The 21,256-nt window shown below is 60.0% G+C and overlaps 1 protein-coding gene and 1 long non-coding RNA gene across 11 annotated transcripts in view; one reads left to right on the top strand and one right to left on the bottom strand.

Annotated features, from left to right (window-relative positions):
- Nucleotides 1-18,339, top strand: part of LOC125928602 (uncharacterized) — a 33,740-nt gene extending 15,401 nt beyond the window's left edge. The window contains exons 2-3 of the long non-coding RNA XR_007459722.1: nucleotides 5,482-5,625; nucleotides 17,756-18,339. This is a non-coding gene — a long non-coding RNA (uncharacterized LOC125928602). The remainder of the gene's footprint in view (nucleotides 1-5,481; nucleotides 5,626-17,755) is intronic.
- The window catches only part of IQCE (IQ motif containing E), a 41,858-nt gene continuing 20,753 nt past the window's right edge, over nucleotides 152-21,256 (bottom strand). For 9 of the 10 annotated variants that reach the window (XM_049639327.1, XM_049639328.1, XM_049639330.1 and 6 more), the window contains 12 exons: nucleotides 19,738-19,901; nucleotides 18,337-18,392; nucleotides 16,989-17,188; nucleotides 14,917-15,021; nucleotides 13,420-13,510; nucleotides 11,934-12,104; nucleotides 8,415-8,438; nucleotides 5,736-5,837; nucleotides 5,194-5,315; nucleotides 4,189-4,292; nucleotides 3,177-3,275; nucleotides 152-2,052 (listed from right to left, as the gene is read on the bottom strand). In XM_049639327.1, the coding sequence (XP_049495284.1) occupies nucleotides 1,940-2,052; nucleotides 3,177-3,275; nucleotides 4,189-4,292; nucleotides 5,194-5,315; nucleotides 5,736-5,837; nucleotides 8,415-8,438; nucleotides 11,934-12,104; nucleotides 13,420-13,510; nucleotides 14,917-15,021; nucleotides 16,989-17,188; nucleotides 18,337-18,392; nucleotides 19,738-19,901 (1,351 nt within the window). In that variant the 3' untranslated portion in view covers nucleotides 152-1,939. The remainder of the gene's footprint in view (nucleotides 2,053-3,176; nucleotides 3,276-4,188; nucleotides 4,293-5,193; nucleotides 5,316-5,735; nucleotides 5,838-8,414; nucleotides 8,439-11,933; nucleotides 12,105-13,419; nucleotides 13,511-14,916; nucleotides 15,022-16,988; nucleotides 17,189-18,336; nucleotides 18,393-19,737; nucleotides 19,902-21,256) is intronic. The other variant, XR_007459713.1, reaches the window with a different exon arrangement.

Raw genomic sequence — 21,256 nt, 5'->3', positions numbered from 1 at the left:
GCCAGGCCCCACAAGCAGGCTGCTGCCTGGGGTTCTCCTCGGCGCCTGCAGGGCCACAGGGCCACAGGGCAGGCCATCCGCCAGAGGGCGTGCACACTGGACTCTGGCTGAACTCACGGTGGCCTAGAGGTGCATCAGTGACCGAGGCGGCTTCGAGAATGTTTGCTTTTAATCAACAATGCTGCCCTGAAGGCACACAGGCGGACGCGTGTACATATTTACGGTTCTTGGGGTCATCTCCTTGGAAAACACAAGCACACAGACCGATCTTGCCTTCGTGGCCCTGCCCGCTGGCCAGGCCCCTCCGGTCACGGCACACAGGCCAGCCCGGACGCCACGCGGGGCCTTGTTCTCCAGGGCCCGAATGACGAGTGGGTGGAAATGCCCGTTGTTTGAGTGATGGGTGGGAGGAGCCTCGCCCCAGGAGCGGGCAGGCCCCCAGCGCTCGCCCAGCCCCTACAGACCCTTGGCTCCGAGCCTGGGACCCAGGGGAGGGTGGTCGGGTCACTGGGGAACAGACCCCACGCGTGAAACAAGCCAAGGGCGGCAACAGATTCGGTCCAGTTACCAGTCGGTCCAGTGGGAAAGACGAGAAACAAGAAAATGGACTTCGCAGCCCACAGACCAAACCAACAAAAGACTAGCTTTCTGGCTGGGCTTTTTTTTCTCAAGCTGTTGTGTGGACGGAGCCTGACCGGGTGGTCCCGGCGGCTCGGGGTGGACGACCATGGACGGGCTCTAGCTGGTTGTGGCGCCAGAAGCTTCCTGGCCACGGTGAGGAGGGCCAAGGGTTTCCCCAAAGAAGAATACATCCTACTCCCCAAGGTTTGACCTCAGAAGGGCTCCAGCCGGCACACTCAGTCCAGGCAAGAGTGAGCTTCCTCACGCAGCTGTGTGGCCTGTGGACCTGTGGAGAGTTGGACGCCTGGCCTGGGGACACGGGGCTCTTAAGACGCCCTTGACGTCCCCCCGCACCACAAGCCTGAGGCTCTTCTCGTTCCCATCAACAAAGGCTGACCTTGCAGACAAAGGGGGGGCTCTTTGTTTGTGTGGCACAGGCTGGGCGGGAGCCGGGGCCCGCACGCAGCAAGGGCCCGGGGCACCCCCGTCACCTGCGGCCCGCGGGTGAGCCCAGCACCCCTGCCCTGCCCGGGGCCTGGGGACAGCTGTGCCGCTGCACTTCTCAAAGGCAAACCTGATGGTACTTCCTGGTTAGGGTTTGGTGCCTCTTAAGGCTTGGCCTACCCAGTGACAGGGTCTCGCCAGACTCCTTCCTGGGCACAGCACCTCTTGGGCACAGGGCCCCGGCGGTGGGGACGATGGTGGGGGAAGGTCTGCGTGGAGAGGGGCAGGAGGAGGAGCCTGAGGAACACGAGCCCCTCTTGGGGCCCCGATGTCCTCGTGTCTCACGAGACTTGGAGACGCCGTATCCTGCCACAGGGGTCTGTCACATCTGCCTCTTCCAGAAAGTACTTCGCCTACTGGCCGGGTGGAGATCAGAGCACGTGGTGCCAGAGAAGGCGGTGGCGGGAGAGGAACAGGGTGCCGTCAGCGCGGCTCCAGACGAGGCGGGCGCTCCCAGCTCACGGCCGGAGGCCAGGAAGCAGCTGCCGAGACCGCGTCTTTGCAGGGCCCCCGGCTGGCCCGTCCCGGGCAGAAGCGTCTGTCCGTCTGACACCGAAAACTGCGCCGCCGGCCCTTCCCGGAGACGAGATCATTCAGGATTCCCTGAACAAGCAACCCAACAGGCGACCAGACCAACGGAAGAGGAGCACCGACCAGGCTGCTGAGGTGCGTGCAGAGCACGGAGCTCTTTGCCAACAAGGTAAAATACTCTGCAGTCGTAACTGTAGTCCCCACGTCCTCTAGGACACGCTTCGTCCTCCAAACCCCGAGCTTCCCTGCAGGGCCGTCGCCGCGTGAGGGGCAGGCCCGGAGCCTAGGGCGGGGAGGCGGCCTTCCTCGGGGCCACAGCCGGGGCCACCACGATCTCGTCGGAGTCGTCAGAGCTGCCGTCATCCGCGGGTCCTGGTCCCGAGGGAGAGGACGGCCCTGCAAGGAACCGGAGCGGGGTTGTCACCGCAGCTGCTCGGGGCCGGGGCGCGCCCCGGCCGCCAGTCTGGGACACTTGGCACAGCGCCTGCTCCCTGCCGGGCGGGAACGACCTTCGGCGTCAGCGTCACACGGCCACAAACCACCTCAGCCTCCGAGCTCAGCTCTGGACACCCTGGCCGTTGCCAAAAGGCAGACACCCGCAAAAGGTGAGGCTGGCCGACAGCGAGCAAGCTGGAGCACGACTGGGGGGCCTCTGAGGGCCGCCCCCACCGTGGCGCCCCCAGCCCGCGGCCTGGGCGGGAGCTGCGACCCAGCGCTGGCGAGGCTGGCGGCCAGCTGCGTGTGTAAGAGCCCGCTTCCTGGTGGCACGTCCACCTGGGGAGACGGGCACGTGGTGCCCGGTGGCCCCTCCCCCACACTCTTCACTCACAGCAGCCTTCCAGAATCCCGTTTGTGCTGGAAGGGGGCGCCAGCTGCAGACAGCCTGCGCCCGAGGGGCCTGAGGAGGGGCCTGACGCGGGCGAGGGATGGGAGGGAGGCCCGCACTCTGCCCGGTGAGGGGCAAGGGGACGGCCGGTCGCTGGTCGCCGGTGGCCGGTCGGGGAGAAAGCGGGAAGGAAGCCAGGCTCGGCCGCACCGAGGCGTGTGACTGCACAGCTGGCCTCTGGCGCTTTCCAGAGAACATCTGAGAGGAGAGCCTCAGGACGCTCAAACATCCGTTTCCAAGGTTATCTTCAAAAACACGGTCACGATTGGACCAAACAGGGCCGTACGGCCCTGCCGGGAACTGAGGGCCGCGTGTGCGGTAACGCCCCTCGGCGGGAGACGACACCGTCCGCAGGAGGAGGGGCTTCAGGGGGCCGGGGGTTCTCAACGGCCCGCCCGGCTCCGCGTCTTCCAGGGCATCCCGGTGCTGCTGCCCTTGGCTCTTGACACGCGGGGCCTGTGGGGCACCAGAGTTCGACGTCCGCGAGCCCCGACAGCCCGGGCTGAGCGACTGCAAGGGACGCAGCCCGCTCTCCCATGTGGTGACTTCCCAGGTGGACACGGTGGCAAGCCCTTGGCTCCTCAGGACATTCTCCGAGACCCAGCCCCCCAAAGGCCGCGTCGCCCCCACTCACCGCAGCGGGGCTGCAGGGCTGCTGGATGCCCCGGAGCCTCGTCCTCGGCCGCCGGCCCCTCCGCGGTCTCCCCGCCGCTCCCCTCACTGTCCTCTTGACCTGAAATGACATGCAGACCAGAAGTGCCGGCGCTGCACGCGGCCGGCGTGGGACACGGGCAGGACTCGTCCCCTCCCCCCGTCTTTCCACCCCAACACCCGGGTTTTGGCCTCCTTTGCTGAGGTTTCCTGACACGAAGCCCCGCTCCCTGCCTGTCCTCAGACTCCATCTTTGTGACCTACGAGCTCAGGACAGAAAAGTCGCTGGAAACGTTCCCACGTGAGTGCCACGTGGTGACCACGTACGGCCCTCACTAACAGGACCTCAAGACTGCGTTTCTTGCTCCGGTGACCGTCCCAAACCTCCCAGCACCGCCTTCTTGCTCATCAGCAGCATCATAGTACGAGTGCGAGCAAGTCACAGCAGAGGAAGGGGGAGGGGAGGCCAGAATCGCGGGGCCTGAAAGCAACGTCCAGGCTCTCGCCGGGCGTCCGCCTCACATGCGAGGAGACGGGCCCTGCCCGGGACCCCACGTCTGCCGCCGGGCAGAGCTGACCGGGCCTCACTGCTGGGGTGCGGCGCCCCTGTCAGTCCCAGGGATCTCTGCACTGTCTGGGGGCCTTGATGAGGCCGAAAAGCAGATACACGCAAAGCTTAACTTAAAACCAACAAACAGGAAAAGCATGGGTCCAAAGGAGGGAAACCACCAGCTCCGGTTAGAGCCAAGGATAAAAACCAAAGACACACGAGCCATGAAGCTCCAACTCTGTAGCCCGCAGGTGCCCGGAAGCCACCGTCCCTGACCCCGGGGCCGCCACCAGATCCAGGATCTCCCCGATGCAGCCTCCCTGCTGGTAGGCGGTCACAGTGGACAAGCCCCCACACGGGCCCACACACCCCACGCTTCCGGGCAGTGGCAGCTCTTTGCTGGAAGCTCAGAGGGCCGGGGAAATTGAAACTGAAGTGACGTTACCAGGAGAAGGGGCCGGGCAGGGTGGCGAGGAGAGCTGGCTGTGTGTGGCCGGAGCGGGCTGCCTCCTTCTGGGGGCTGCGGTGACGGCTCTCTGACTGGCGGCGCTGCAAGAGAGAGGCCAGCCGCGTGGACTTCACGGAACGCCCCCGTGGGCTGAGGCCCACGGCGGGGCTCACGGATGTGCGGGAGGCCGGCAGGGCTGGTGCACGGCCAGGGTCAGGGCCAGACGCCTTCCTTTCCCACCGTCTCCCGTGCCTTTCCGTCCCAGCGGACACGGTCACCAGCCGTGGTGGCCGTGCCGCGATGGACCCTGACCCGCGTGGAGCCCCCGGCCGTCTCCGTTCACGGGGAACCAGAACCATGAGATTCGGGCTCCACCTGGCTCTCCTGTGGCAGAGAGGAACCAAAACCAACACCGGAGAGGAAGGGCAGAGTGAGGAGGGGCAGAGAGCCTGAGCCCTGCAGCAGAACAGCCCCAGCCCCCTCCTGAGGGACACTCCCCCGCCTCGGTGCAGAACCCCCCCCCTCGCCCCACAACAGCTAGGAGGGGCTGTGACTTTCTGCAGCCGGTGCCCCCGCGGGTCTGGCGCCACAGTGCCACTGAGAAGGAGAGAAGGAGCGCTGCCCTGGGGGGGTTCTGACGACGCCCGCGCCTTCCTGAATGCTGGGGTTACGTCACATTTTCTTCTAACAAGGACGATGCGTTAGGACGAGCCGACCAGCCTACAAAGTGGCGGGTACCAGAACCCCACGGTGTCTGGCCCCTTCTCCCGGTTTCCCCCACCCGGGGGGGCCGTTCCGGGAAGGCCAGAACTCACGGGTTACCCCAACTGCACAGGCAGGAGGAACTCCTCACGGGGTGTTTCTGTTCGGGTGACAAACCAAGGTCCCAGCTCCTACTCCCTGTGCCCGGGCACCACCTGGACGGGCAGCTCCCCGCACCGTGTCTGTGGCCGGCGTTTCCCGGGGATACAGAACAGAGTTGGGCCCGCCGGTTGGACTTACCTGCGCCTGACCCGTGCCAGGTGCGCCCGGAGGACGGACTGGATGGCGGTGATGGCCTCCTCCTGTCCCGGGCTGCCCTGGGCCTGGGCGGTGGGGCTTGGAACACGTGGTGACGGAGGGTCCTGCGGCAAAATGACAGTGAGCGTGGCAGGGGCCCCCGCCTGGCCCTCAGAGAGCCAGGTGCGAGCATGGCCCCGTTCGGGGTGGCTCGTCTGGGTACTGTGTGCTTAGCACTTCCTGACTCTCAGACTCTGGAGATTCTTAAAACGGATGTCTTTGTTTTCACAGAGTAGGACGACGCATATCTTTACTGCGTTAAGATTATACCTTAATCGTGAGATGGACGTGTACCTAGTACGTAGGCACCAGACGTTACATCCACCTGGAGCCTGCCTGGCCCGATGCGCCCCGCGACGGACAGTAAGGTGCAAGGTAGGACACCGCGACCAGAAGATGCCGTGCTGCCTCAGTGGGTGAGGCACCAGACGCGGAGACGGGGAGAGGGCGGCTAGCGGGCCGCTGTGTCCGGCCCCGGGGCTTACCTGTCTGGGCGGGCTGGGGGGTTCTGAAGCACACGCCTGGCTTGACAACAGCTTCACCCGCGCTAGATGTCCCCTGAACGCTGCCTGAAGCACCATAGCCGCCTGGCAGGGAACGGGGAGAGAGGGAAGTAGACGTTAATTCCCCTGCAAGGTGGCAGCTGCGGAGGAAGGGGGATCCAGAGGGAGAAGCCCTAGCAGCAGAGAAGTGACTTCTCTCGCTATTGCGTAACCACGGCCTCTCCGTCACTCACCTAGCGTCTCCCCCAGGGAGAAACAGACCCATCGTCTGGGCAGAGAGAGGCACAGTCGCCCGATCTCGCGGGAAATCACATCATCTGTTAGATGCTAATAAACTTAGCTGCCAGTGTGTGTCCATAATTTACAGTAGTTAGGTTTCCACGTTGGGTAGTCTGTGCCACACCACATGCTTTCCGTACACATCTTCCAAAAGCGGGCAGGGCAGGGGCGCCTGGGTGGCTCTGTCGGTTGAGCGTCCGACTTCAGCTCAGCTCATGACACGGTGTGTGAGTTTGAGCCCCACGTCGGGCTCACTGCTGTCAGCACAGAGCCTGCTTGGGATCCTCTGTCTCCTTCTCTCTACCCCTCCCCCACCCGTGTTTTCGTTCTCTCTCAAAAACAAGCAAGCATGAAGAAAACAAAATCAAGCAGGGTAGAGCACGATCTCATACTGCTGCAAAGGAATTATTTATCCTTTGAACTTAAATAATTTCTTCAGACGCACATGTGGACGCTCTGCTGAGTTCTGCAGTCAGGGTCGTGGGTCTCGGGGGCAGCAGCCACCAGCCCTGGGTGAAAACGTCACAGCGTGACAAAGGATTTCGGCTATCACGGCATTTTAGGGGAACAACACGCTTAGTACGTTGAGTCCTGACACATCGTGTGTTTAGATACCTAGAGGCTTCCAGAATCAGTCACACAAAAAAAAAACCCTAACACCTTTGCTCTGTCCCTATGGAGGGCAAGGTAAAGCAGACGTCCTGAACTAGGATTAAGAAACAGGCCCCACAAAGGGCACCTGGGGGGGCTCAGTGGGTTAAGCGTCCGACTTCGACTCAGGTCATGATCTCGAGGTTCGTGAGTTTGAGCCCCGCAACGGGCTCTGTGCTGCCAGCTGGGAGCCTGGAACCTGCTTCGGATTGTGTTTCCCTCTCTCTCTGCCCCTCCCCCACTTGCAATGACACTCTCTCAAAAGTAAACAAGCGTTAAAAAAAAAACAAAAAACAGGTCCAACAAAGTGCGGTAAGGGGACCTTCATTAAGGCAAAATCAAACAGGCAAACCCACATGTAGACCGACCCAGGGGGCTCGCTACACGCGGACAACAGGGACCTAGGGCTCCTTACGGGCGACACGGGCTGAGGGTGCTGGCTGCTGACTTACACCAACCACAGCTCGGCCGCACCGCACCTGCCTGGAGAGGCGAGGACGCTCGGGCCTGGGGCGGCACCGAAGACCTCAGTGGAGCACGACAGCACGGGCCGGCCGGCCGGTAGACGCGCTCCAGGGTCCCTGGAGGAGTCCCAAGCTCACCCATTCACCCACTCATTGCACAGATTTGCCGAATGCCTACCATATGGCAGGCTGCGTCCTGGGAACTATGGACATAGTGGCCCAAAGGCAGAGTCAGCCTTTGCCTCCGCGGAACCTCCACTGCAGTGTGAGACAAGCAGTTTACGAAGAAGTAAGCTACCAAAATATCAAACAGGGATAAAAGCCACAAGGAGAAATAAAGCAGGACACGAGGCCGGAGTGATGGCTGGCACGGGGTATTCGGAGAGGGTGTCATTGAGGAGGTAATGTTTCGATACGGACCTGTGTAAAGCGAGGGGGCAAAATGTGCAAGTATCTGGAGGAAGAGCCTTCTAGGCAGAGGGGCAGCAAGTGCAAAGGCCCCGTGGCAGGAATATGCTGGTGTTTTCGAGGAGTGTTAAAGAAGCCTCCAGACTGGCTAAAGAAGAATCAGCAGGGCTGGAGGGGTCGCCAGGGCATGTGGCACGGAGGGTGTTCGGGCAACAGCTTTGGAATTTGCTCCAAGTTTAGAGCAGGTCTTATGCGGTGGTGGGTGTTACTTAACAAGTAAGACATGTCACCCCGGAGGCTGCGTGGGGAACAGGCTCGTGGGGAAGGCAACAGCAGCAGCAAGGGGCCGTGCGGGTCCCAGGCTCCGTCAGTCCCGGCACCTCCCAGCCCGAGTCCAGCCGCTCACACACACCTGCTCTCCTCCCGGGCAGGCTGTGCTCCTTTGCACACCCGTCTTCTGCCTGGAGCCCTTCCTCCCAGCCTGGGAGCCCTCACATTCCCCAGACCCCACGGCACACCTGGACACGAGCCCTAAACCACACCTGCCACCTTGACCTGCGACGACCCATCTGCTGTTTGAGTCAACATCTTTTTTGAGTCCCGAGGGCCTGCCAGGTTGCCTGACTCCGAACTGATGACCGAGAAAAGTGTGTTGAAAGAAGGAATGATTGAATGAACGAACGAATGAATGAATTTGAAGGTGTGAAGCTACCCAAATATTCATTTGATGTTGATATCACTTGGGGCTGGTCTGATTTCACGAAACCAAGTGCCCGTGACGCTTCCTGGGACATCCCACTGGGACTTTGCTCCGGTGCAGAAATACATATTTTGAAACGGGTGAAATAAATTTGCTTACCTCGTCCAGGACGGCCTTTTTTTTCTGAAATAAAGAGATAAATCACGAATTAACACAAGGATGAATTTTTCACAGGAGTATTCATTTGCTGATCCTGCCCCTGCCCCAGCCCCAGTCGCCATGGGTGGGGTGGAAGAGCAGAGTCGGGGTACCAGGGCGCGCCCCTCACAGAGAGCCCCCTCCTTGCCACCCACACCCCAGGAGGCTCCGTGCATCTCTGTTCCTCCTCGGCCTGGCCGACAGTGCTGAGGGGCCAGCAGCCATAACTAGACGGCCGGCTTTCTCAGGGCGGGTCACGGTTAAAGACGAGACACGTTGGTGTCGCCTGCGACTCTTGGCAGTGTCTCACGAGCATCGACACGTGTGCGTGTCTTCGGCTCCAGGTGGGGAAGCCCCTCCCCACGGCTGGAGCTGTCTTGACACGGGTGCCCTCTCCGGGTGGTCACACAGGGGCTGGGCACTGCCTGCCGGAGAAATTACAAAGGGGACCCCGTCCACGGGTCTGGGTCACTGGCCCCCAAATCTGATCCGTCGTGAGAAGCATCCAGGGACTTGAGAAAAATCAGCTACACCCAAGACAGGCTGATCCAGAGTCAGCACAGATGAGACCCACGAATACGTATTTTTATAGCCCAGGTCCTTCCAGGGTGGGAACCCCAGGATGATACGTGTGCCTGTGGTGGACCGTGGCCACCGTCGATAAAACGTGCATTAACCAGCTCGTTTTCAGTATTAATCAGAGTGCACAGCCCACAGCTGTTACAGAAAAGGATTTATCCCTTGACAGATGGAGGGAAATGGAGTATGAGGACCAGCAGAGTGGGGAGAGAGAGAGAAAGAAAGAAAGGGGGGAGGGAGGGAGGGAGGGAGGGAGGAAAAAAACACGTTTGATAACAGTAGTGGTCGAGACCGGCAAAGAAAATCTCAAGCAGCAGACGAGGACGGGAAAGTACTGGCAGGGACACGGGGTGAAGCCTGGAGAGAGCAAAGTGGACGCGTGGGACTGTGCCGTGACGCACGGAGAAGATGGAATCGTGTTGCCCGCGGAAACGGCCTCTGACTCAGGAGACGTGCCGGTCCGCGGCCGGCCGCAGGCCCTGGCCAGGGCAGCCTGCGGCTCGCCCCGGAGCTCGCGGGGCACCTGGGTGGCTCGATGGGTTAAGTGTCCGACTCTTGATCTCGGGTCGTGATCTCACTGTTCGTGGGATCGAGCCCCACGTCGGGCTCTGCGCTGACAGTGTGGAGCCTGCTGGGGATTCTCTCTCCCTCTGTCTCTGCCCCTTCCCCGCTCTCTCTCTCAAAATGATAAACTTGAGAAAAAAGCTTAGCTGGGTGCGGGGCACAACCACACTGGCTGGGAGGGCTCCAGGCGAGTCCAGGGCCTTCCTGCTCACGGCCTCAGACACCCTCGAACCCCAGCGTGAGCCGGAGACGTGCAGACCAAGCGGACCCCAGAGGGAGGTCCCGGGACTCTGGTTTCCGACCGAGTGGCCTTTCAAATGCTTTGTTCCTACATGTCGGTACGCGCATTTCCGTTTATTCTGAGTTCTTTTAAAGCAGAATCCTCAAGGAAGGAAGGATTTAACTCATGAGTCTCGAAGCCGGCCGTGCCCCAGCTCCTGGGGGGGGTGAGCAGGGGGAGGAAGCCAGTGCCTGGTGGGTGGGAGCAGGGAGCGAGGTGGACACGGCAGGTGCCTCGGAAACGGCGAGCTCCATCCGGTCTGGGGTGAGGAGGACCGGGAGCCCGCGACGCCTCCTTGTGCCAGAAAGCGAGGGTGCGCCAGCAAGACCAGAGGCACGGACGGACGGAGCCAGACGGAGCCAGACGGAGCGCTCCCACTGACCGAACGTGGGACGGGCTGAACGCTACCAGGAGTAACAGTAATTCCTCATAGACGCAGTGATGCCGCCGCCCCGCAGAGCGTGGGGGGAGGAATTCTGGCCGCCGGAGCCGCCACCACACAGTTCCCTGTCCTGCCATCAGTGCTTACCTAGTACTCAGAGGACAGCAAAGCCTTGACCCTGCCTTAACAGAAGGCCCCGGGGCTGTGCTCTGCGGACCAGCTGATCAGGAAAACTGCTTTACGGAAGAGTGCCGGCCACTAAGCAGGGGGGGATCTGAAGTCATCCCGCAACCGTGCGAAACGAAGGGCTGAGCTAAGGCGCGTAAGGCTGCTGGGGCCACCGGTGAAAGGCACGTCACGGGTTCATCAGCGGGGAAAGGCGTTTCTTTACAGCGGCAAACGCCGGCAGCCGCACCACTCAGTGCCTGCGGCTAGATGTGGCGGGACCGCCCGGTGTCACCTGTGGGAAGGGAGACCGTGCGCCCGGAACCACCTGGGGGGTGCTCTGGCCAAAAATGTTCAACCTGAAGCGAGTCAAGCCTGTGGACCTAACCTGCCCCTTCCAGGAAATAGAGGGGACCGACAACAAGTGAAGGGGCATCCTGGGACACCTGGAGAGGTCTGAATATGGAGGCCACGCCAGGTGACGTCAGAGTCACTGCTGCGTCCCTGGGGCATCTGACGGCACGTGCTGCGGTCCGCTAGGACATGTCCTGGTGCTTACACGATGCAAGCCGGACCCTCGTAACGTCTGAGCCTCACGTCCACGTGGCGCTGGGGAGGAATGGTCGGAATAGAAAGCAAACGTGCCTGCGTGTCGACTACGGGCGGGTCGGGTTGGTGGCAAGAATTCCTGGAATGCCCGAAAGTCTTCCAGCCCTTCTAAATGTCCTGTGAGTTTTCGTGATGCAAGTTTGGAAGAAACAGCAACTTAAAAAGCCCTCCTGGCAGCCTTCTGATATTCAGGCAAGGAGGGGCCTCACCGGGGTTTGTTGGTTCCCTCGGGAGAAAGCACCCTGCCGTGTTCTACAAAACCAAAAACCGGGGAGCTCTCTCGGGGCGTGCCATGCGGCTGGCGCAAGGAGACGGCCCCCTCGTCCCAGGAGCTTAGGAGAGGGCCCCAGTCTCCCCCCGCCCCCCACGGCCATGAGACGGCGCCATGAGACAGGGGCTCCCTGGGCCCCTGGCCCCACTCTCCCCAAGCACAAAGGCGCTCGGCAGATACACAGCCCCTGCCTCCCTCCTCCCTCCGGCTGAGACGCACGCGCTCGGAGGCAGGTTTTTCAGTCACAATAAAATGGCCCACAGCCCAAGCTGCTTCCTCCCAGGCGGCCGCAGAAAAGGGGCTCCTCCGGGGGTTTCAATTCCAGTTGCTTCCGAGATGGATCCGCTTCACTGTGGATCCCATGCTCCGGCCCGTGCTCAGAGGGATGGGGCGGTGATTCCAGAATGCAACCGCCGTGTGCACCGGGTCACTTCCTTCCCCGCAGGACCTGCTCCCTCCACCGTGGGGCCAGGTGCTGGTGCCTCCCTCACCCCCAGAGACATTGTCCTCATCTGTATCCACGATGTCCCTCCCGCACGTTGCCACATGCCAGCTGCACACAGCACAGAGCCCGCGCGTCGAAGGGGCCCCAGGGGCACAGACCACGGCAGGGCCTTCGTGGGCTCTCACCTGGTGTCTGTATACCCTCCACCGGCTCTGCAGGATCCTGGCTGCCGTGTCTCTTCGCCCCTCGGAGCAGGTGGAGGGGGGCCGGGAGAAGCCCTCCTCGCTTGTATCTGGCTCAGAGTCCTGCTGAGAGGGCCTGCTGGTGGGAAGGGAAGGTCGGGGTTCTTCCGGGGTCTGCAGGAAATTCAAGGTGCAAAGGATGATTAAGCCGGGCAGGGAGGACGGGGATCAGGTAAGGCGGCACGATACAGGCAAAGCTCGTCAGAACGGGCTTTCAGTTTAGAGGAAAAATCCGTAGCCACACGTCCAGCCTTGTGACATCTTTCATGTCTGCAGAAACGTGTTGCTAATAAACAGATTTCAGGTAGGTCTTCATCCACCCCCCTAAACCTGGGGCGGGGGCAGTGCTCCCCTGGGGAGCTCCCCTGGGAGGCGGCCCCTTCAACCTAGGCCGCATTTCCTGAGCTCAGTAACACGTGTGCGTTACCGCCAGGTTCACCGGCTTTTCCTTTCCTTGGTTTTCTGGCCTAAGACACTGACAGCAACGGGACTCTGATTCAAGGAAACCGATTTCTCGATTTCTCGCTTGGTTTTGGAGACGAAAAGAATTGCTGCTTTGATCATTGAAATAAACCTGGTACCTACCACACTGCAGGGTCCGGATTCATGGTCTGCAATAAAAATCAACATACTGGCCTGTTCTCACCGATGGAGACACCCATTGCTGGAGAATGCTCTCGCAGAGGCTGGAACTTAAAAACTGAAACTGCCCTGGGTCCAAGGCGCCCGGCCCGCCGTGCAAGCACCAGTGCCCCCGAGCCCGTCGGCCACTGTCACCAGCGCCTCCCGGCGAGCCCGGGTCCTCCTGCTACCTCACCTCAGGGGGGCTTGTCTCCTTGCCCAGTCCTAACGCACCCCACATCTCTGCTCTCCTGGGGCCAGATAGTGTGACCTGTCCCTGCCTGTGCTGCTTACACGTACCTCTGATCTCCAACCTGCTGTTTGCCTCCCACACCTTCGACACCTGGACATGTGTGACATTTGGTGGCAGGCACCTGGCCCCCCCCCCCCCCCCCAGCCCTGGGTCAGGCCTGCTCTCTGTCTTAGCCTGAAGCTCACACTAAACACGCAGGGCTGGGGACAGGATGTCCTCACCAGATATCCCTCCTTCCCCTGTAGGGCCTCCTCATACTCCTCACCTGCTAACAGACAACCCTTCGGTGTATGTGAAATCTGGGAAGGACTTCACTCGTCAGCTTAGCTAAGACTCGGATGCTAGTTCAAAAAGTCACTTAACTGACGGTTAATTAGTTCAGAACTCTGGACTCAACACACACAATTTATGGAAGTCAGTGGTGACGATAAAAGGGAACTGGATGGCCAACGTCGGAGCCAGGAAAATCCTGGGGACAGAGACAGCAGAGCCGTCACGCGTCCGCCCAGAGCCCCACCATGCCCGGACAGGAAGCTGGGCCCAGCTGAGCCATACCTCCGGGGTCATTTCCACGGGGTCGTCTTTTTCTTCTCTCTTAATTTCTCCCAGTTCTTGAAACTTCTTGGTAAGTGTTTGAATTTCCTCTCTAACGTGGGAGGGAAAAGACGCCATCTTACTGGTCATCGTGCTGTGACACGTGTCTGTGTGACAGCAGCGATGGCCGCCTGTGGAGCTGGCAAGGCCACCTGTCCCAGGGCGACATGGGGTCTCTGGCTACCACCCCTCCTACACCTCGGGCCGGTCCGGTGCACAGGACTGCGCTCTGCGGTCTGTGGGTCACCTAGATCTGGGGCCCAGAGAGGGCGGGGACAGAGGACGTCTGGGGCCAACAGCACTTCTGGAACATGGTAAGAGTTCTGAGGCCACGAGGGACAAATGGACAGGAATTATGTGTTTGTTTGTTTGTTTTAATTTCTTTATTTTAAATGGGTTTAGGGCGGGGAATCCCAGGCAGGCTCTGAGCTGTCAGCACGGAGCCCGACTCGGGGCTCAAACTCACAAACCGCGAGATCGTGACCTGAGCTGGTCAGACGTGACTGAGCCACCCAGGCGCCTCCTATTGGGGGCTTTTGACAAACAATGTGACTGGAGGAAAATACGATGTGTGCCTTCACTACGGGTGTCTGAGGCCAAGCAAGAACAACTCTTCCCCGTGTACCTGCCCTTTCTGGTCTCCTTTGATCCCGCCTAGTCAGTTCTCCTGCAAAATATTTTCGTTCATTCCAGTAGTCTGTGTCTTACTTATTATTCTGAGTGCTAGGTATTTCTGCTCAGGGTTCTCACCTACGTTTGGGGGGGCATTTTTTTTTGAGGTGAATTTCGTACAACCTAAAATTCACCGTGGCCAAGTCTGCGATGAAGCGGGTTTGAGCACATCCGCGGCATGGTGCCGCCGCGGCTAAGAATGCTCCCACCACCCGCGCCCGTCGGCAGCCCCTTCCCGCACCCCCGTCCCCCAGCCCCTCTCCCTGTATTTTGGAATCCTGCACCAGGGGGCCTTCCTGTCTGCTTCCCCCGCGTGCCACGAGGTCCGTCCCTGCTGTCGCACGTGTCAGAACCCACTCCTTTGTATTCTTTCCTACAGACGTACTTGTTTCCTATCTATTCCTCAGAGACGGGCTTTGGGGCTGTTTCCGCTTTCTGGAGACTGTGAGTAGTGACCCTGAAGGAGCAGGAGGCTCTGTCCTGGGAGTCCTGATGGGGCAACCCCCCACGGTGGCCGCACCGCAGTGAAAGGTGCGTGCCGAGGACCGGGCGTCACGCCAGGGAGGCAAACGCCGGCCTGATCGCGAAGAGCCCTTCCCCGGAGTCGGGATTTTTCCTCCGAAGGAAAGGAAGAGCCACTGCAAGATGTCAGGGCGCGGGGTGTGGGGATCGGGCTGGGGTTGTAGAAGAGCCACTCAGAGAGCCGCGCTGAGGAAAGGCAGGAGGAAAGGCAGGAAACGCTGGGAGTCGTGTGACCTCCACAGCCTCCGCCTCTGGTGCACTCACCTCAGAGCCTCCTCTCTTCCTCTTCTCTCCTCCTCCCCTTCCCTCGCGCCCTCCAGCTCCTTCTGCAAGGTGGCGTTTGTCTGTAGCAGCTGTCTCACTTCCAAACTGAACACACAGAAGCAGAGACGTTTCAGCGTCACAGGAACACCGATTCTCACCCAGCGGGAAGGGCTTTCAGAAAACATCGCGCAGCCTGACCTCTGTCCCCGTGACGGTGGATGGACGGCAGGGGCACTCGCTCATAGCTACACAGAGCCAGGAACAGACCCGAGAGGCCCGCCGGCCCGGTGGTGGTTCATCCAGGGTATTTACTGGGCGCCTGCTGTGTGCCAGCAGCTGTTACGTGCCCGGGATACCGAGGCGAGCACCATCACACGAGCCGCGGGCCCTGCTCGCGCGGGCCTCGCTGTCTCATGGAGACGGGCGTTATCCCAACAGTCACCCAATCGGGTATGTCACCCCTATCTGAGAGGACTGCTGAGGGTCCTGCCCGCGCCACACGGGGCTGCCACCTGAACCGGGGCCCTGAGGACGAGGGGGGTTACCCCGTCACCTCCAACGAAACCGCTGCCCGATGGGCTTTCCTGGGCCCCACAGGTGGCACGTGGCTCCAAGACAAGACCTTTGCCTGACCTCAGCTCCACCGGTTCCAAGGTTCGTTTAATCTCCACGGGAATCCGAGACACCCTGACTGTTTAGCAGAGCCTCTGTCACATAGTAAGGGCTCAGCAAGCGGAAGCTATTATCATGCCGTGTGACGGCTGAAGAGAAAATCGCAGATGTTATTTATCTTTCAAGATGACTAGCCCCATTTTTGAAACCTCTCATGAAACACTAATTTTTACAAAGGACCTGCCAATTGGCATAGATGCGCTTGGATTGGAGGAGAACAAGGGGAGTGTGAAGGGGTTTTCCTCTGCCATAAACAGGCACCAGAGAACTTAGCTTAGGGAGGCCTTCTCAGACCTAAACATGCCCACGATCACCAGGGGGCGTCGCCAGACACAGAGTCAGATTCAGGAGATCTGGGTCTGACAAGGTTCTGCGTCTCCAACCAGCCCCCAGGTGGGTGGGGCCGAGTGCCGCATCCCTAACCAGCTCCCAGGTGGGCGGGGCTGAGGTTCTGCATCCCTAACCAGCCCCCAGGTGGGCGGGGCCGAGGTTCTGCGTCTCTAACCAGCTCCCAGGTGGGCGGGGCCGAGGTTCTACGTCTCTAACCAGCTCCTAGGTGGGCGGGGTCAAGGTTCTACATCTCTAACCAGCTCCCAGGTGGGTGGGGCCGAGTGCTGCATCTCTAACCAGCTCCCAGGTGGGCGGGGCCAAGGTTCTACATCTCTAACCAGCTCCGAGGTAGGCGAAGCCAAGTGCTGCATCTCTAACCGGCTTCCCGGGTGGGCGGGGCCAAGGTTCTGCATCGCTAACCAGCTCCCAGGTGATGCTGAGGCTGCTGGTTGCCCAGGCCACACTCTGAGAGAAAACCCTCATCTCAGAAGATGCACGGGTTTGGCTTACTCATAACACAACTTTGACCAGAGAAGCCACTAGCGGACAGCGGAGGAGACAGGAACATTTTTAGGAGGCTACAACTCAAGACACTAGAGAACCAACAGCGAATAAGCAAACTCTGCAGGCTTTTCCTTTCAAACTCTCAGGGTCACACTGAACGCTTCACAGCATGTCTGTCTTATTTGGTACTTAGACGAGATCCCTTAAACATACCGCTGATTCTAAACCTTAAAGAAAATCTAACTGATGGCCTATCTACCTCACAAATCAATGAAAGTAGATTATTCTCTAGTGAAGAATTTGGGAATGGCTCTGGAATGGAGTCAAGAGATTTGAATGACACCTCCCCTTCCTTCAGTAACGTAATGTGGTCAATTGCTATCTTGTTTGTACCACTGAAGTGGCTCTTATCTCACAAACAAGATACAGGACTTTTCAAGCACACGAAACCAGGCCAACAGTTACTACGAGGAGCTGAGCGTGTCTCCCGAGTGCGCCAGCATGGCTGGACTCCCGCCGCGACCCCCTTCCAGGGCGGAAGGTGCTGGCCGAGACTTGCAACCTACTCTTTCTCCTGAAGCTGCGTCTGCAGCGCGTCCCGCTCGCCTCTCAGGCTCCGCACCGTCCCCCGGAGACGCTCGCTCTCCTGGTGCCGGTCACATCTCGGCTGCCGGGGCACGGTGGAGCTGGACGCAGACTGCACCGGGGCGCTTGACTTGACCTCTTCTGAAGCCTGTGATGTGGGGCTTTCCATCGAACTTATTTTCTGGGGGCAACAAAGGCATTTGTTAGATTTTCTTTCTCATTTCCCTTTACGGTTGTGAAACCCAAGGAAGAGCGTGACCAATGGAAACTGGTCCCAGGCGCGGGTGTGGGCCAAGCTCTGCGTGTGACCTCACAAGCCGGGATGGCACCACGTCACCGGAGCCCGGTGGGGAGGTGAAGAGCACCCTGCCCGCAGAGCCCGGCCTGGCACGGTGGGGGCAAGGCACCGTTAACAAGACGGAACGGAGGGCACGTGGGAGGCGAGCTCATACGCTTTTCTTTGGGCTCATTGACCCTACCATTTCTTTAGGATTTCTGAAATTTTCAGCCTCTGTGCTTTTAATCTCACATGATAGCCCGGTTTTGCCAGCTGAGAGGGACTGACTGAGCGGCCCCAGCTCCCCGGTGATGGTGGGTGTCTCAGCCGAGAAAGCACCACCCCCTGGGCTTCCGCACCACCTCTGGGTGACCTTCTTTCCTAACGAGCTTTCTTCTCAAAATACCCACAGTGCATAAAACTCAGGTTTTCTGCTGTGTAGATCTGTAGTTACTTGATGCTTCCTTCTAGGTTAACTCCGCTCAGCCAAACCAGGGGACAGCTCTCACCGTTTTACCAGACCAGGCAGCAGACGCGGGCCCTTCTGACCCACTCCAAACAAGCGGACTGAGTACTGACCACAGGAGTGAAATCAAATCTGCAAACCCACGACAGGTATGAGGAAGTATTAATCTCCCCAACTTTCTGATGATAAACAGAGTTTTCCGACTCAAGTATTCAGGCCGCCTGGTTTCTGGAAGGCCCTAGGACGACTCAGATATTCAGGCCGCCTGGGTTTCTGGAAGGCCCTAGGACCACCTGCCTCCATCCCTGGTGACACAAGGAGTCCAAAACCGTGGGCCGTGTGACCGTGGCTTTGCCACCTGTGACACCAGGGACAGGAACGACACGACCCGTGGGTCTCGTCCAGACCTGCACGGAGTCTGCTCATTCCCGTCTGCATCGCGTGCCATGCGGGGGACAGCCACCATGCATGTGCTGAGAGCATTCTGTGAGCAAAGGGCTCATCTGCGTCCCCACTTTACAGGGCGCCGGCTCCTGGCGCTCGGGCGGGTCCTCAAGGACGGGCAGCTGAGAGGCGCACCACTCACTTTTTCCAGCTCGGCGATCCGTCTCAGCAGCCGGGGCTTACTCCACTCCGTGTAACCTGATGGAAGCAATGGCTTTGAGAGGTGAACTTGGCACAGCCATCCCGGTGGCCCCGTCAGCCCCGACCGCCCACCTCTAGCACAGCCTGTGAGTGTCCCCTTCCGCCGCGCGGCGCCTGGCAGATTCGTGCAGGAAGGGTGCCTCCCAATGAGGGGGTCCGTGCCCACACTGTGGAGCTGGCCATGCCGATGGCCTCCTAAGACCTCAGTGTGACATCCACACCTGCTCGTGCGTGCCGGTCCGAGACAGAACTTCTCAAGGCCACACACGAGTCCGCGCTGGATCCTCCGCCTTCCTCCCTCCTCCCGGCGCTTCCTTCCCCGGCGCTCTGAGCTCCGTCACCGTCACCGCCACCGCCACCGCTCACCCTCTGCACCCTGCTGCGTCGCACCAGGGGCTGGACCCCAGGCCCTACTCTGCTCTCCTCACTCACTGGGGCGCTCAGTCCCAGCCCGGCCCTCTGCTGTTGCCCCCCACGTGGGCATCTCCTGCTGAGGCCTCTGCCCTGAACTCCCGGATGCACCCACCTCCACTTGGACACCTTTTGCACACCGCAGACTTGACACGTCCCCATCCCCAGACCTGCTCCTCTCTCCGTCACCTCCACCTCACAAGGACACCCTGTCCTTCCAGCAGCTCAGATAAGAGCTTTGGAAGCCGGCTCCTCCCTTCTCTGAGGCATCCGGAACCTGGCCACCTGTCATCCCTGTGGTGCCACCGTGCCCGGGGCCGCCAGCAGCCCCCATGGGGACGCCACAGAAGCCCTGGTCTTCCCACCCTCTCTTCTGCACACGGTCCATTCAGCACTTCTCACCTCTGCCCCAGCCCCCAGGGCCCAGATGTGGCCTTCACAGCCTGGCCCCACGACTTCCTTCCGCCATCATCGCCACCACCCTCCCACTGCCTACGTATGCTGGGCACACTGGCCGTGGGCATGGCTGTCCCCGAAGACTCTACTCACAGGTGCACGCCACTGCCCCCGACACCTGCTGTCCTTCCTATTTCGCTCCGTGGCACTTCCTGCCACCAGACCCATGACTGACCTGCTGGCTTCTCCCTCCCAGTACGATGTGGCCTCCACGAGGGATGTCTGCTTTTGTCTAGTGCCCTCCCCAACTACCTGCAAGGGTGCTTGGCTCACAGCAGGTGCTCCTTAGATCTCAGAGTCAATTTTGGTGTTGCCCAGCAGTACGCATCTGCATTTCTGGCAACTGAAATAGGGGCATGGGGTTGAGCGGGAGGGTCAGACTCTCCCGTGTTTTGCCACCTGCGTCCTTCCTCAAAGAACCCGAGACACGGCCTCTCCTCGAGCGCCCCTCCGCGGGTGGCTCCCGGGCCAGTACCCTTCGTGGTGGAGACGGTGGGGGAGTTGCTCAGCACGCGGTCCAGGTCTTCCTTCAGGCTTTGGTTCTCCTCCGTGAGCTCCTGGACGCTCCGGGACAAGCTCAGGAGGGCGCTGCTCACTTTCTTCGGCCTCTTGACGCCCAGTCTCTTCTCCCCCGGAGACCTGGGAACAGCAAAGCCAAGGGCTAGGTTTGGGTTTCTAAACCGTCTGGATAAATGCCTTCAAGGGGGGCAGCCACACGGCACCTGTGGGTGCCTGTCTGTGGCTCAGAGTGCTCTCTGCAGATATCTGCAGTGGAACAGGGAACGCTGACACTTAACTACAAGGAAGCAAAGTGCTGTCCCCCAAAAAGAAATCTGTGCTCATCCGTCAACCTGCAGAACAAAACACTGTATTCGATACTAGTAATATATTTTAAATCGTATCACGAAAACGTTTGTGGGAACTCACGTTCTCTCTCGTTACGTAAATAGCCGTACAATAGCTTGATTTGCCTCTTATCCTACAAAGTCTAAAATACAGTCGGTCCTCATTGTTCAGATTCCGTATTTGCAAATTTGCATTCTTGCTAACACTTACCGTGTGACCCCTTCACAGTACAGGGCCACGGGCTGGGTGGTGGACAGCCTGAGGGACAAGTTCCCGGTGGCGGGGGTGGGGGGCAGGAGTGGGAGGCAGGGGCGGGGGGGTTGGGGGGGGGGCAGGCACCCGGCTTGGCTTTCACTGCCACCCTCGGGCTGTCCACAGGCGGCACCTTCACAGCCTGTTGAGTACATGCTTTTCACACCTGGGTGCTTTCGTTGGTGAGTCCAGGGTTTAAAGCAGTCCCCTTCACAGCACTCAGGGGCTGCCCCATGTTCCTGCCGGGGCTCGGGAGAAGGCTGCGATGGGCCCCGTGAGGAAGCCCGTGTGTGAGGTGCTGGCTGACACGTGAATGCACAGACACGCTAGCGGAAACAGGTTGTGTGCTGACCAGTGGGTGACGGTCCTGCGGCCCAAGGCACCTGCTGCAGGAGCCTACGCGGCACGCGCCCCGGGGGCGACGGCTTAGCAGATGCGCCCATTCCGTGTCTGCGGACGCTTTGCGGGGCTCGCCTGCTTCAAAGAGCAAAGCAGCGGCTGTCCTGTACGGAGAAAGTCTGCCAACCCCGAAAAGAAGGAAGGGAAGGCCGTGCCTGGCTCAGGGCGAATGCCTGATTTGAGTTCGCAGCTCAGTGCCGAGGCAGTGACGTGGCCAAATCTATGAAAAGGGAATCTTCGAGACGGGGAAGCCCTGATGTCTCTAATAAACTTCTTGGGGGGAGATGGACTTGTACTTGGCATTAAACGCCTTCTTAATAAGGAAGCCCTGCTTGGAACAACAGCGCTTTCTAATTCTAAGCTGGAGGCTGTTACATAGCAGGAATTAAGGACTCAGAGCATGGGGAGGTGAACACGCGGTTAGGAGCCAGCACGTGGCTGTGCGTCACCGTCCCAGATGGAAACCGTTAACAGACTGATGCAGGTGCGTGCACTGC

The sequence above is a fragment of the Panthera uncia genome, chromosome E3 (genome assembly GCF_023721935.1).
Source record: "Panthera uncia isolate 11264 chromosome E3, Puncia_PCG_1.0, whole genome shotgun sequence".
Taxonomy (NCBI): Eukaryota; Metazoa; Chordata; class Mammalia; order Carnivora; family Felidae; genus Panthera; species Panthera uncia.
The sequence above is the reverse complement of the archived record's forward strand: the minus strand, read 5'-3'. Positions and strand labels throughout refer to the sequence as shown.